General features: G+C 45.7%; 1 protein-coding gene across 1 annotated transcript; it reads left to right on the top strand.

Moving 5' to 3' along the window:
* Positions 1-527: 527 nt before the first annotated feature.
* Positions 528-8,868, top strand: DNAJA1 (DnaJ heat shock protein family (Hsp40) member A1). Its single transcript, XM_071730685.1, has 8 exons — positions 528-848; positions 1,043-1,220; positions 2,349-2,453; positions 2,590-2,817; positions 4,171-4,285; positions 6,244-6,359; positions 6,911-7,011; positions 7,722-8,868. The coding sequence occupies exons 1-8, from the start codon at positions 717-719 to the stop codon at positions 7,938-7,940; spliced, it is 1,194 nt and encodes a 397-aa protein (XP_071586786.1). The 5' UTR covers positions 528-716; the 3' UTR covers positions 7,941-8,868.
* The last annotated feature ends 6,233 nt before the right edge of the window (positions 8,869-15,101 follow it).

Genomic DNA, 15,101 nt, shown 5'->3' with positions numbered 1-15,101 from the left:
GCGGAGTTGGGGCGCACGGCAGCGAGCGCCAGCCCGGGAACACGCGAGCGGCCCCAACCCCGCCGGACCCCCGCCTGCCGCCGCTCGGTGGTGCGGACCTGGACCGGGACCGGGGCCTCATCCCGCCGATCGGGGGGCAGCCGGGCCCCGTCCCCATGGCAACGCGTACACGCACCCTCTCCGCGCGCGCGGAGCTGTCCCAACCAATCGGCTGCGGCGGTGCTGACACCGCCTGAGCAGGAGGCGAGAGCGGCCTGGTACAGGCTGCGCGCGGGGTGACCCAGAGCCGCGGGGGTGGGGGTGGAAGAGAGGGGCGACGGACACGGCGGTGCCGGTGCCGCGTACCCGGGTGCAGTCGGTGCCTGCCCGGGACACACGGACCGAACCGCACCGCTGCCGCGCGGAGAAGGACCCTCCTCCCGGACTGCGCATGCGCCGGGGGCGCGCACCCCTCCCACTCCCCCGGCGGGCGGTGGGGGCTGAAGAGGGGCGGTAGCGATTGGTCACCTCCCCCCCCTCGCACTCCTATTGGCTGCCCCAACCAAGACACGCCTCCCGAGGGGGCGGGACTTCCGGGGTGGGGCGAAGCTGTGCCGGCTCATAAACGCCCGGATGCGGGACTGGCTCGGAACTTTCCAGAAAAGTCGGGCTCGGCGCTGGGCTAGGAGTCGCGGTGGGGTGCGGGACCGCCCGCTGCTAACGGGTCGCCCTCCGCCATGGTGAAGGAGACTACCTACTACGATGTGCTGGGCGTGAAGCCCAACGCCTCCGCCGAGGAGCTGAAGAAGGCCTACCGCAAACTGGCGCTGAAGTACCACCCGGACAAGAACCCCAATGAGGGAGAGAAGGTCGGCGGCGGGGCGGGATGGGGCTGCGGGGAATGTTGCCTCCGGTGTGGTGACTCGGAGGCTGAGGGGATCGGCTGAGCTGGGCGGGATTCGGCGGTGTGGGGAGGGAGCCGGGGGATGCGGGAGGATACGGGGTGCGTTTCGGGGCTGGGAGGCCCGGGAGCTTGAGGCACCTCGGTATCTGTCTCTCGCAGTTCAAGCAGATCTCCCAAGCTTACGAAGTGCTGTCGGACCCGAAGAAAAGGGACCTGTATGACAAAGGAGGCGAGCAGGCTATCAAAGAGGGTGGCTCTGGCAGTGGGTTCGGGTCACCCATGGACATATTCGATATGTTCTTTGGCGGCGGTGGGAGGATGCAGAGAGAAAGACGAGGTAAAGTGCCGTTTTCCCATACTTTGCTATACTTAAGGAGGCGATCGCTGTGGTAGACGGGCCGTAGGTGTCAGGCTTCACATTGCGTTAAATTGCATTTAACGGGATTGTTCTCAAAATCTGAAAAAGCGTTATTCGTAAGACCCGAAAAGAGCAGAGGAGGGCAGATGGCTCGTACGGTGGCAGTTTGGTCTCCTGTGCATTGTGTCACGTTAATAACTAACCGGGTTTTGTGTTTGGAAAGCCTGTAGCCAGGTGCAGGCTCAGCTGCTGATAGGCTGAGTAGGAAATGGCACCGTATCTTTGCTGGCCAGGCTGCCCTAAGAGTACTGTTCAAGTCTGAAATGTTCAAAAGTCTTTAAGTAACTGTATCTAAAGAATATACCCCGGTAAAGTCAAATCAGTAGAAGCTTTTTGTTTTCCTGTGCTGGTCACTGGAATTACATTGAAGGTGCAGTTAACTGCTGCTCAGAAATTAAAGTCCATATTGATCACTACTGCATGAAACTTGTGTAAATTAAGCTCGTTAAGAGTAGAACTGCCCCATCTCTTTACCTAAGAATCGTTGAGAAGCAGAAGAAAAAAGAACTTGTATGAGAGTATTAGTGTGTTGTATGCAAGTATTCCTGGTAAGTACCTTTAACAAAGTTAAAGCTGCTGTAGGCAAAGTTCTAATTAATTCATAAGTGTAAAAAATTAGTTAATCACTTCAGTTTCCAGAAAGCCCTCTGGTGACAGGAAGAACATCCTTTGCTCACTGTAAACAGCATTTCCCACTTCCTTGTGGGTGACATGTTCATCTGCTGTGTTAAAATGGAAAGTCCTGTATTGTGAAACTTAAATGTCTGCAGTTCTACATTCTTTGTTTCTCCTCCTGCTGGTTCTTTCACAGGATAATCTTTAGCTTACTCCAGTAGAGAAGTGTTACTGACAAAGCCATTAGAAATCTAATTTAATACCAGATAGGAAGGGGCTATTGGCCAATACCAGCAAAACGAGATGAAGCTATATTAAAACAGGATGTTAAAGCTCTTAAAATGAGTTTATTGTGGCTTTGAGCTTAGTGACATGGGAAGTTGACTGTTAACCTGGAGAGCAGGCTTTCAAAAGAACCATTTTGTTTTACAGGTAAAAATGTGGTGCATCAGTTGTCAGTAAGTTTAGAAGATATGTACAATGGTGCAACGAGGAAGCTCGCACTGCAGAAGAATGTTATCTGTGACAAATGTGAAGGTAACTGTGTAACTGAGAAAAAAAAACAAAACACAAGGTGCTTCTAAACGTTCTGGGGGTGGGGGGAAGGTGGTGGCAGAGGGTTGCATTTCTGGCAGTGTGTAACCCTTTGTATTTCAATTTTCATTCTCTACAGGCCGTGGAGGTAAAAAAGGTGCAGTGGAGTGCTGCCCTAACTGCAGAGGAACGGGCATGCAGATCAGAATTCACCAGATTGGGCCAGGAATGGTGCAGCAGATCCAGTCTGTGTGCATGGAGTGCCAGGGGCACGGGGAGCGTATCAGCCCCAAGGACAGGTGTAAGAGCTGCACTGGCAGAAAAATTGTCAGGGAGAAGAAGATACTAGAAGTTCACATTGACAAAGGTGAGGTGTCTTGAACTTGGATGTGCTGACTGGCTTAGGAGCACTAAAACAAAAGTTAGAGGAAATGCATGGTGTTGGTTTGTCAGGTGAGGCTGCTGGACATGTATCCAGTGACACTGCCTTGTTGATGCCCTTAAAAAGCAGGAGGCTTGTTTTCAGGGGAGGCTCCTTACTTATATGTTTGCATATACCAGTGCACATAAGTCAGGAGTGAATTCTGAAACTTGCAGTATTCTAAGCGGTAAATTTTTTCTGAGCCATCTTGTGAGTCTTGATCACGTAGCTGGCATGGTAGAACTAAAACATGTGACTTGTCATCTCAGCTGCCTAACGTGTTCCCTGCCTGTTGGAAAACCCTGCAGACTCCGATCACTTCTGCTGTGTTTCAGTGTGAAGGGGAACCAGGTCTGCAAGAGCAATAGGGTCCAGAGACAGTGCTAAGCCTCTTGTGCTTAGAACTCTGTTTGCTATGCAACCCTGACAGCACTGCTCCGTGCAGGCACTCTGACTGGCAAAATACAGCTTGGTACACAGACCCCTTGCAGGCTGGGAGAACGTGACAGGGCTGAGGAACAAACTCATCTCTGTTGAAGAGACTGCTCAAAAGCTGGTGGTAGCAGGCTCTGGAGCAGTGCAGCAGAGCAAGCTGACAAATGTGGCTTCTACAGACTTGGACCTGATAATCACCTGCAACTGGCGTATGTGTAAGCACACCTTACAATGCCTGAATTTGTTTTTAACAGGATAAATCCTACAGGAACATTAAGGGATAGTAGGGATATATTAGTGATGTTTTATACATGGGAATCACTGAGAAGTTTCTTTCCTTGTAGAAAAACAGACTGTGAGCTGCCATGGGGCAGTTAGGATTTATAGCAGAGAGGCTTGTGTGGGTGAAAAGGGTTTCTTGCATGATGGAGTCTTAGGGAGAGTGCTTTCATGGTGCTCAGCAGGCATAGAGGTTATGTTTCATAAGGAGCTCTGCCAAGTGTATTTATAAAACTGAAGAAGCTCACTGGACACTTGCTCTTAAAATGTGTTTTGTAGACAGCATTTTTGGTTTGGATTTCGTACTTGTGCATATAGTGGTAGCTGCTTTTATAATGTTTCACTTAAACATTTTCACTTAAACATTGTCAGGTGACTTCTGCAATAAAATTGAGCTTGAGACATAGTTCTGATTGACACCATGAAAATCTGTGGATTAAAAAAAGTTACAATACTTCAAGGAAAGGTCCTGATGTTCTAACCTAAATATACAGATACCTGATACCAGCTTGTGCCTATAAAACATTTCTTATTGCTGCTTTGCAGTTATAAAGATGAAAAATGTTTGTTTGTTTTCTGCTATAGGAATGAAGGATGGTCAGAAGATAACATTCCATGGTGAAGGGGACCAAGAGCCAGGACTAGAGCCAGGTGACATTATTATTGTCCTGGATCAAAAAGACCACTCTACATTTACAAGGTAAAATTTCTGGATCTCTTTTTTTTTGCTAATTCCTCATGTGCTTGTCTGTGTGCTTCCTCAGTTACCACTCACCTTTTATCTACTGGAAATACCAGTAGATAGGATCGTGTGGCTAGAACCCACCTGTCAGTCTGTTGGGTGACCAAAGCAGCTCTGAGGCATGCAGGAATCCTGGTGCAACTTGTCACAGGCACTTGTATTCTAGTAGCACAAGACGCTCTTGTGTGTGTTTTGGCAGTGGAAGGAGATGTAAGACAAACAAAGCCAGGCAGAGGTATTAAGAGTTTACAAATCTTGAATTTTAAGTACTCTTAAAAACACTGAGATTTTCTTCAATAGATAGGAATATTTGTGGTTATTTTCTTGGTCTTTCTAGACTAGCATTCAAATCCTTGCCTCAGAAAATTACCACATAATGTAGACAGCTGTTCATTCACCACTTGGCTTCAAGGCACAGAAAACTTCCAGTGTGTTCACTTTCTTATAAATAAGATCCCTGAGAAAAACATACTGAATATAGCATGCACCCTTCTGACCAGCAGTGGTTTCCCACTCTTCATTCCTTGCCTGAGTGCACTGGGCAGAGTAGTCAGTCCTGTCTGTTCTTTCTTGCAAAAGCAACTCAAGCAGCACTGACAGTATCTCAGGTGTTTCCTGTTAGTGGACAGAACTGCTCAGTGTTGCAAGCTCCCTTGTTTCAAACTCCTGTTTGAGGGATGAGTCTGTCCAGTTCCTTTTGGTCTGATGAAAAGCAACACTGGTCACTTCACTGAAATTTGTTGCACTTGGTGTCTCAATTGTTCTGTTCAGAGCAGTAACGTGGGAGTCAGTGAACTGGGAGAGAGCGTTTGTCTTGACACCAACCACTGACCCCATATTTGTAGATAGGAATGGGAAGTCCCAGATTCTTGCAAAACCTGCAGCTGGTCTGCAGCTTTGGAAGCTGGTGCCAGAACTCTATGCCAGCATAGAGCTCACAGGTTAAGAGTCAGCTCTCATTGCTTTGACTAAGCTTACTCAGCTGATTTTTCTTAACTTCCAGTGAAACTAGATACTGCATCTGTTATGCCAAAGGGACAGCTTGGGACAAACTGTTTGCTTGGTTATCTGTAACTTGAAATCACTTTTTTCTGTCTGTCTGCCCACTGCCTTCAGTTCTCATGTCCCTAGATAAACCTTGATATTACTGGTCTTACGGGGGTTATACTGAGGTCATGCTGCTGTGAGTAGTCAGGTGGCATGTTCCCTATCTCATGTCAGAGAAAAAAAGCTTTTCAGGCAAGTCTCCTTCAAGAGACTTTCAAAATGACTAGTGAAGAGAATAATTCATTTCTTAGAATAGGCTGGAGGATTCTGTGGCCCTTGAACATGAAGTGCATGCAGACATCAGTACTGCCATACTGCAGTAAGATTAGGCAATTAAAGTAATTCCAGTATCTCTTGGAGACACTTGTGATTTCTAAAAGGTACTTCCATCATAACCTGTAGTGGCTATTACCTGTTCAAAATTTCCTAGTACCAGACCTTCAGAAAGCAAGTGTAGCAGAACAATGTAGAGCTAGCAGATGCACTTACAGCACTAACCTACCAAAAGGAAGGCATTAATTGTCCCAATTGCAGAATTTAGGAAGGTGGGAGATAACTTCTTCATAGAACTGGGAAAGAGTGGTGAAGTGAAACTGGATGCAAGAGAGCCTTGCTGTATTTGTTTTCAATAAATGCTTCTACACTTTTCAATAGTTAGACTTGATCATGAATGGCTCTCAGTGTGGGTATAATTTCTGTACTTGCTGGCTCAAGGGGTTGTATCAATATTCAGTATTCTTTGTTTAATTGCCCAGGCTTATATTAAAATTTCAGCTTTATTGTCCTTGCCAAGGTAAATATTGATACTGGGTAGGACCCTTTCACTGCTTCTCCCTTTTGGTGACTATTTATGATTGGCTCTGTCTCAGACGAGATGAAGACCTTCTTCTGTCCATGGATATTCAGCTGGTTGAAGCACTCTGTGGCTTTCAGAAGCCCATCACCACGCTGGATAATAGAACCATTGTTATCACCTCCCATCCTGGTAAGTGTTGGCTGTCTGCTAGAGGTGCAAGCATACAGTGAATTTAAGCTGGAAATTTAAAGGAACAGAGCATCCCTTTTTGTGTACTAGGGGTACTAGGTTTTGTGTTGCAGTCAGTCCTGTTTTTACTAATCTTTGCAGTACAAATCTTTAAACAAAGAAAGGTTTTTTGGATAGCAGTCAGCAGTAACTTTCTCTTTGCGTGATATAGTAACAGACCTTGCCTCATGGACAGACTTGTATCCTGAGGATACCTCATGAGAATTGAAGGCCATGAGTCTCTGGAACTGATGGAGCACTTAAATTTGTAAGTATGCTTCCTTTGGGAAGCATAACAAGGCTACAAGAATGCTGTGTAAACATCAACTTGCTTGCCTACTCAGAAGTTACCAGGCAGTGAGTCCCTTCTAGACTACTCTGTACTGGCGCAGCTGTCTCATCACAGCGTAGAAGGTTAGGTAACTATTGAAGGGAGTTAAAACTAAAATGATGTAGGCTGCACATATCCATTCCCTACTTTTTGTTTGGTTTGTTGTTTTGGGTTTTTTTAGGCCAGGTTGTGAAGCATGGTGCTATCAAGTGTGTGCTGAATGAAGGTATGCCCATTTACCGCAGGCCGTATGAGAAAGGACGTCTGATCATAGAATTCAGGGTAAGTGGCTGAAATTGCTTCCACTGCACAGTTCAGCATTGCATATCCATTAAAAATAAAACCTCTGAGCAGTTCCTCAGTGTCCTGGTTTGAATATTTGATCCTCGGTGGAGGGAGATGCACCAATTACCAGTTGTCATGGTTTGGTGTTTTTCTTTAATAAAGGTGAGAACATGTAATCCATTGAAAAGAATGGCAGTTCAGAACAGGAAGAACACTACAGGACACTATGATCTGGAAAGTACATTAAGTACTAGAATAATTTTTTCAGTCTTTTGGATCCATTTGCTTGGCATGTTCTTGTGTTTCTATCATCCTGTAGGAAGAGTGGATCGGTAGCTTTGTCCTGTGCTAAAGCAGAGGAGTAGGCTGAAAAATGCTGATTTCTTCTGTGGACATAAGCTAATGCTGGGAGCTGTGGCAGCAGGCTCTGTCTGCTGTGGTTGTAGAGGACTTTCAGCCATATCTGAATATATCCTGTACTTTGCTTCTAGGGTGAATCCAGAGGGCAGCCTAAGAAATGTTGGGTAACTTGCCAGAGTGATAAATTAACTTCTTGCAGACAGTGAAAAATATCCTAGTCACATAAAACGTTGGGTTTAAGCCATCTGTGGTGATAAAGCTGATTTTGGCACCTATTTGTCCTGTAGTGGAATGGGAAAAGGCCAGTTCAGACAGGCTTGAGTAACACCAGTTCTTGATGATTTCAGGTGAACTTTCCAGAGAGTGGCTTCCTCTCCTCAGAAAAGCTGTCTTTACTTGAAAAACTGCTACCTGCAAGGCAGGAAATAGAAGAAACTGAGGAAATGGAACAAGTGGAGTTAGTGGACTTTGATCCATCTCAAAAAAGAAGACATCACTATAATGGAGAAGTCTACGAAGATGATGAGCATCACCCTAGAAGTGGTGTTCAATGCCAGACATCATAAAAGGGCCAGTGAATAGCTTGTGATGCTTGTTTTGTATGCATTAGTGTGTGAGTGAAGGACTACAAGCAGATCACCCTCACTTTCTGCTGTTTGTTGTTCTGTCCAGCCATAGTTGTTTCTAAAAGCATAAAGAAATAAACTAAGTGAGTAAACTGACTGCAGTTTGTATAAAGCTCCAGACTGCAAGCCCAAATGAAATTGATTGCACTTCCCTTCCTGCCTCTTGGTCAAGAAAATTTCCTTACCTGCTTGTCTTTTATTCCAAGCCTTGTAGTTCCTCTATGTGTGCAATTGCCCAAGTTTAAACTAGGATTCTGTGGTGTTCTTAGGAACTCTAGATCTTATACTCTGTTAATAAAACATGCACAAGTACTAATAATTCATGTTAAGATACAGCTAGATTTTGTACAAGTTAGGATAACATGTTCATGTTTTGGGCTTCTACTGGTGTTCTATTTAATCGGGGCTGGTTCTAGTGCAGCCACCTAATATGTGAAGCTGACATGGATGTGGTCAGGCTTCACAGGCCTGTTAGTCATGCTGACCACAAGCTCTCTGAAACTGCTGTTGTACTTAGGTCAAATTGTTGTTTCCTCTGCCAGCTTTGGTCTGACCCTGGAGCTTGCTTTGGTTCATTGCTGATTACTGTCTGCCTGCTGCCCTGCACCAATACTGCTTCTAGACACAGTGGTTGCTTGACTTCTTTGCTACTGCCTGTGAATAAATCTCCAGGCTTTTATCAATACACATCTGGTTTGGAGTCTGTCAGCCTGATGGCATGTGAAACTTGACTCCCACCTTGATCATTGAGATCAGATACCCCTGGGTGGGGTATCATGCAAAGCAGTACCAGCCCTGTTGGGGATACTGTGAACCTGCAGAAGAGAAACTCACTGTCAATTAATAAAATAAACTGATGGATCTAGGATGTTCTCTGAAATTGTGTGCTTTATTTTAAGCTCTCTTGAACAAAATTCTGTATGAATGTTCTAATTATTGTAGATGAAGCACTTCCAATATAATTACAAAATTGTTCATTGCCTTCTTTCTTAGACCAGATGTTGGTTTAAATATACCACCCCCTTCTTTTTAGACAGCTATTCGAGTAAAAATCTTAGCAAGAGCTTCCTTCAGAAAATATGCTGAGACGACGGGGCCAGATTTAGCCTCTAGGGTGGTAGTTTAGTCTTGTTCTACCATCTGGCTTGGGACAGCTTGCTTTTCATACTGCTCTGAAGCAAAAGTCATGAAGAAAATGGGAGTTCTTCCTGGAAAAAAAAGCTGTTGTGTGACTACACACATTTTAACTTTAAATGTTAATCTGCAAAACGTTTCTAGCCCTTTTAATGGTTTCAGTTTTTAAAGACACATAGTAGCAGGGTTTTTTGTACCTAAAATGTAGCTTGCTTTAAGATACATACAGAATAGGAATCCCCTGATGTTTCACTGATTTTTTGCATTTTGTTTGGGTTTTTGTTTCAATGGGAATTAAATTCTGTAGGCAAAGTGTTTTTCCAAATTCTATTTGAATGGGTTCAGCAGTGAGCTGTACAAATGAGACCAGCAGAAGCCTTTGCTCCATCAGTATGAAGTCAGTCACAGGGAGGAGCAAAGTAACTCCAGCCCAAGTTAGGGGCAAGACTCCTGCACAGCTGTCTTCAGGCTGAACAGCACCACGCTCTGCAACTTGTTTCCAGATCAGTAACCATCCTTGTTTCTTTTTTCCCTTACCCACTGCAGCTAAACAGCAAGGGCAAACTAAGGCCAGTGCAGAGCCTTTGGAATTACTTATTTTGCTTCAGATGAGTGCATTGCATTAAAAAAAAAAAAAACATCCCTAGAGCCTGTTTTTCCCACCCATAGCTGCATCAACACAGTTAAGGTAACATCTTACTCTCAAGACCATGGTGGCCAATTTTGTTTCATGCTTGATGTTGTACCATGGGTTGTTCAGAGGATGAGCAAGGTGTAGTTTCCGTGTGGCTTTCCTTGGCAGAGGGAAGGTGCTATCACGAGTGCAGGAAGGCAGCAGGAGCACTACCAGTTCAGGATTATGCTTTGATGTGAACTACTGACTGACATAAAACTATTTCCCAAATAAATCCACGGGCAACAGTAGAGTTGTCTTCAGCAATAAGCACTAGAAAGACAAAAGCTAGCAAAGAGGACCCAGCCTTAGACCTTCCAGCATGATGCTGAGAACGAACGTGTGGTCTCTTCCAAGCTGTTTCTCCCATGATACTCTGGGTATCACTGAGTTACAGCAATCAGTAAGGCCTTTTCTGTGACACTGAAAAATTAAATACAACCATTTTTTTTCTGAGTTCTTGTTGGTCTATGTGGGATACAGTTTCCCACTTTGGGGAACAAAGTGAATGTGTAGGAATTGAGGATACAGTAGCAGAACGGAGCTGCTTCCCTAACTACCAGCATAGTAATCCAACCTACCATAACCTCAGTTTACTTCAAGTGTTTCAGTTTCAACCACACCGAATTGGTATCACCAAGTTTATACTCTTGTCTGTTTCTATGATTCCTTCCAGTGTGCACCAGGCAGGTAGGATTTGTTTTTTTCCCAGAAAGCCAGCAGCTCTGCTGTTCCACAGGTTTGCTGTGAAACTGAAAATGCCCACTGCAGGCTCATTTAAGAGCTTGCTCTGATTTTTGCTTCTGCCTGTAAGACTGAAAAGTGCCTTAGTTGTCCTCTCATTTCTCTGCTTTGTCTACCTGCTATAGCAGTGCAGAAAGTTTGCTCAGCACAGGGGGTAAAGCTCAGTGATCCCAAATCTGCTTTGAACTTGCAGTGTGACACAAGGGCAAGCAACTTGCCCCATGACTTTTTCATTAGCAGATTCATCTGGAAAGACACATTTCCTGCTTCTGTTTGTGACTGGTGCTCAAAGACACACTAGTAGAAGCAGCGTTTGATTTATGCCATCCTTTCCCAGAAACACAGAAAAAGAAAGGCCAGGTTCCATGTTTTCTTGGAAGTAAAATGAGAACTATTACAGTGTCCAAAGAATGAGGAGCTTCTGCCCCTCTGATACCTGCAAGACAACACAGCAGGACACAATCAGTCCAGGGGGTTCCTGGAGTGCAGCAATGTAATAAAGGAGCTCATGAGAGATGCTTTGCTGGACCTCAGACTTGCCAACAAGGGTTCTTGAGACTGTGAAAGTTAAAGGCAGTCTTGGCTACAGTGACCTTCAGGTGGTGGGGTTCAGGATCCTGAGAGGAGGGTAAAAAGCAACCCTGGACTTCAGGACAGCTGATTTTGGCAGCGTCACCAATATGCTTGGAAGCGCCCCATGTGCTGAGGCTCTGGAAGTGAAATAGCAGCCCAATTAAGCTGGTTAATATTCAAGGTTCACCTCCTCCAGGCTCAAGAGCAGTCCATCCTAGCAAACAGGAAGTCAGGCAAAAATACCAGGTCTGTGTGGATGAACAAGAAACCCCTGGCCAAACTCAAACACAACAAGGAAGCATCCAGAGGATGTAACCAAGAAGGGGTAAATTGGGAGTAACACAAAGATACTGTCCAAGCTTTTAAGGATGACATTATAAAAGCTTAAGCTCAACTGAAGTTGAGTCTGGTCAGGGATGTCAAAGAAAAGAAGGGCTTCTGTAAGTACATAGGCTAGGGAAAATGTGAGCCCACTGCTGAATGAGGTGGGGAACCTGGTTACACAGGACATGGAAGAGGATGAGGTGCTGCTGGCCTTCTTCTCCCCACTCTTACTAGTAACACCAGCTTTCAGGAATCCTCAAAGCCCAAGGAGCAAGTCTGGAGTAAGGAGGATGTACCCATGGTGGAAGATGATTAGGTCAGCCTAAGAAGACTTAAGTGAACTGGAGATACCTAAGTCCATAAATCCTGATACGATGTCTCCCCAAGTCCTGCAGGAACTGACAGACCTATCATGGTGATTGTGGGAAGTACTTGAAGTCTGTAGGAAAGCAGATGTCAATTCTGTCTTCAAGAAGAAGGATCTAGGGAACCACAGGCTGGTGAGCCTCACTTCAGTCCCTAAGAAAGTGATGGCACAGCTAAACCTGGAAACCACTTCCAAGCACATCAGCAACAAGAAAATCACCAGTAGCAGTCAGCATGCCTTCACCAGGAAAAGTCACACTTGAACAACTTCATAAACTACTACAGTGATATTACTGGTCTGGTAGATGAGAGAGTAAAGGATATTGTCTACGTAAGACTTCAGTGAGGCCTTTAATGGTGCCCTCCATAGGATATTCACAGAAAAGCTGTATGGGCTGAATGAACAGACACTAAGGACAAAAAACTGGCTGAACAGTCATACCCAGAGAGAGGTGATCAGTGACAGAAGACTTTAGTTGGAGGCCTGTGATAAACAGTGTACTTCAGGGGCCAGCTGTGGCTCCAGTCTTGTCCAACACCTCCAGTAATGATCTGGATGATGGGGCACAGTGTACCCGCAGTGAGTCTGCAGATGACACAAAACTGGGACAAGTAGCTGACACTTCAGAGGGTCATGCTGCCCCTGAGAAAAGACCTCAACAGGCTGGAAAAATAGGTTGACAGAAACCTCAAGAAATTCAACAAACAGAAGTGCACCTGGGGAGAAAAAAAATTCAGGCACAAGTGTATATTGGGGATTGTCCAGCTTGAAAGCCACTGGGAAAAGAAAAAACCTGGAGGTGCTGGTGAACACGAAATCAAACGTGAGCCAGCAATGTGCCCTTTTTGGTATCTCTGTTGCCAGCAGGTTAACAACAGTGATCACTGGTGAGGCCACACCTGGACCACTGTCTCTGGTTTTGGGCTCCCCAGTACGAGAGACATTGACACACTGGGGAGTCCAGCAAAGGGCCACAAAGATGCTGAAGGGGCTGGAGCATCTTTCTTACTGGAAAATGCTGAGAGCTGGCACTGTTCAGAGAGGGGAAGAGAATGTTCAGATGGGGAGATCTCATCAATGCATATAAATACCCAAATGGAGGGTGCAAACAGACAGACCCAGCCTGTCCACAGTGGTACCCAGTGACAGGACTGGAGGCAATGGGCACAAACTGAAACACGGGAGGTTCCCTTTGACCATCAGGACACTGTGAGGGTGACTGAGCAATGGCACAGGTTGTGCAGAGAGGTCATGGGAGTCTCCAATCCTTTGAAGATCAGACAACCTGTCATTCTGTGAATAAAACTTGAAAGAAATATGGCCTATAAAGCTTCTAACTAAAACTTGTAACTTGGGAAGGCAGGAAAGGCTTAGTTGGCAGCAGCACATGCCTGCTCCCAGACAAGCACCTGCCATTTCCTGCCCAACAACACAGAGGCAGCATCAGAAGAACTTGTTCCTAGACAGAGAGCAGCTGTACAGCCTAAGGAACACAAAGAAACTGAAGAAGCCTTTGTTACCCGGTTTCATAATGCAAGCTGCACCTGTTACACATAAATGGCTGTGGCCCACTTCAGCAGCATCCATCTCCTTTTACTTTGCTCCACAGAGAGCCAAGGAATTTTCCTGAAATAAAGTTTTTAGCCACATTTCTCCTCAGGATTCACCTCATATTTTCTCCCCTGACATTCAGATCCAAGTTTGCTCAGCCTGCTTGGACATGTTGCCATGATCCGGATACATGGCTGCCTTGAGAAGACACTGGAACTATAGTAACCATGCTTTAAAAGGACTTCCAAAACCCCATGCAGACACAAGGCAGAAAATGAAGAAAACTTGTACTTGAAGAGCATTTATAACTGACTATTGCAACCCACCCATGTTGGTTGATGTAACTTAAAATTTGGATCTGTCAGAACAAAGTCCAAGCACCAAGGGTCAGGTGCAAGCAGAAAGCTTGATTTGACAAATGACACAGGCAAAGGGATATGGCAGATATGTTGAGTGGCAAAGAGAGAGGCAGAGAGAGAAAAGAATGAGAAAAGAGAGAGGGATATCAGCACCCAGGGATTCAGCAGCATCCAGCCACCTTTTTTTTGGGATGTCGATCCAATTCTGGACGGGGCAGAGGGGCAGTGCAGGGTGGTGGGTCAGTGGTAGGGAACCAAGAATGAACACTTCTGTGTTCTTTATATACAGCAGGTTTCCCACTGCTCTGAAGGTTTATTTAGGCCCCTGGAATCCTGTCCCTGAAGTTTCCCACTGCTCTCGAGGCTGACTCAAGGCTTCAGGAATTTCACCTCCTCCCAGGAGGATCCCCTTGTCCCACCAAACAGGGTGGTGCTGTCTGGCCCCTGCCCCTTAGTGTTCCTTGGCCAGTTTGCTGCCTCCACCCCAGCAAGATCCTCACCCTTTTCAGTCAGTGTGGGCCAGTGCCCTGATATTCCATTTGCCACATTGTCATTTGAGGCAGGAGAACCCGAAAATTCCACTGGATGGGACCTCACACTGACTTCTAGCATCTTTCCCACCCATCTCTGCAGCATTCTGTCTCTTCTCTCAAACTGAACAGTAGTGTTAGCAAGATGCCCTGAATCAGAGGCACCTCTCTCACCTCAGCTCGTGGCTCAGAATCCTCAGCACCACAGAGAATCAGTGATTCACAGGGGCAGGCCAGCACCCGTGGACGCAGTCTATTTGCTCAGACCTCATGAGAATGTGACTGATTTGGAAAACATTAACAAAGGATCTTTTGAGATCACCTTTTCAGTTTGTCTCTAAAAGTTACTAGAACTCAACAGAAGGTTTGATTTTTCTTTGCAGGTGGCAAGGTGGTAGTGGTATCAGAGCACGGTTATACCCCTTATCTACACCATCATCTGCTACTTGGAGCAAATATTAACCCAATGACATTAAAAAAAAGTTACCTCCAGCACTGGCCTAACTCTGCAGGAACCTAAGCTCTCTTTATTTTTTGCTGAGGTGGCAGCAGCTCTTCTGCATGCATTCTGTTCTGCAAGCACACAGAGAGAGGCAGCTGACTGCACCTGAGCTGGGAAAGAGGAGGATGAACTGGCCTGTGAGATTTTCACTACGTGGCACTCCCTCCTGCAAAGCATGCTGCACTCCTCTATGCATGACACAACTCACCAGTTCTAAGCAAAATAATGAAAGGATAAAGTAAGGCCCAGAGGTGAACAATGCTTCTTTAATATTAGTTAAAGCAGCAGGTGTTGTCTTGTTCAAGTCTTATGTCCAGGTAAGTGGTGTAACACCTGGCTAATTC

The sequence above is a fragment of the Heliangelus exortis genome, chromosome Z, assembly GCF_036169615.1.
Source record: "Heliangelus exortis chromosome Z, bHelExo1.hap1, whole genome shotgun sequence".
Taxonomy (NCBI): domain Eukaryota; kingdom Metazoa; phylum Chordata; class Aves; order Apodiformes; family Trochilidae; genus Heliangelus; species Heliangelus exortis.
This window is presented reverse-complemented; position numbering and strand designations above follow the sequence as displayed.

Bases quoted from the DNA above. Each gene is read 5' to 3' on its own strand.
- DNAJA1 (XM_071730685.1), top strand. From the start codon at position 717: ATGGTGAAGGAGACTACCTACTACGATGTGCTGGGCGTGAAGCCCAAC. The intron at 849-1,042 runs GTCGGCGGCGGG...TGTCTCTCGCAG, and splicing joins ACCCCAATGAGGGAGAGAAG to TTCAAGCAGATCTCCCAAGC. The intron at 6,360-6,910 runs GTAAGTGTTGGC...GGGTTTTTTTAG, and splicing joins TGTTATCACCTCCCATCCTG to GCCAGGTTGTGAAGCATGGT.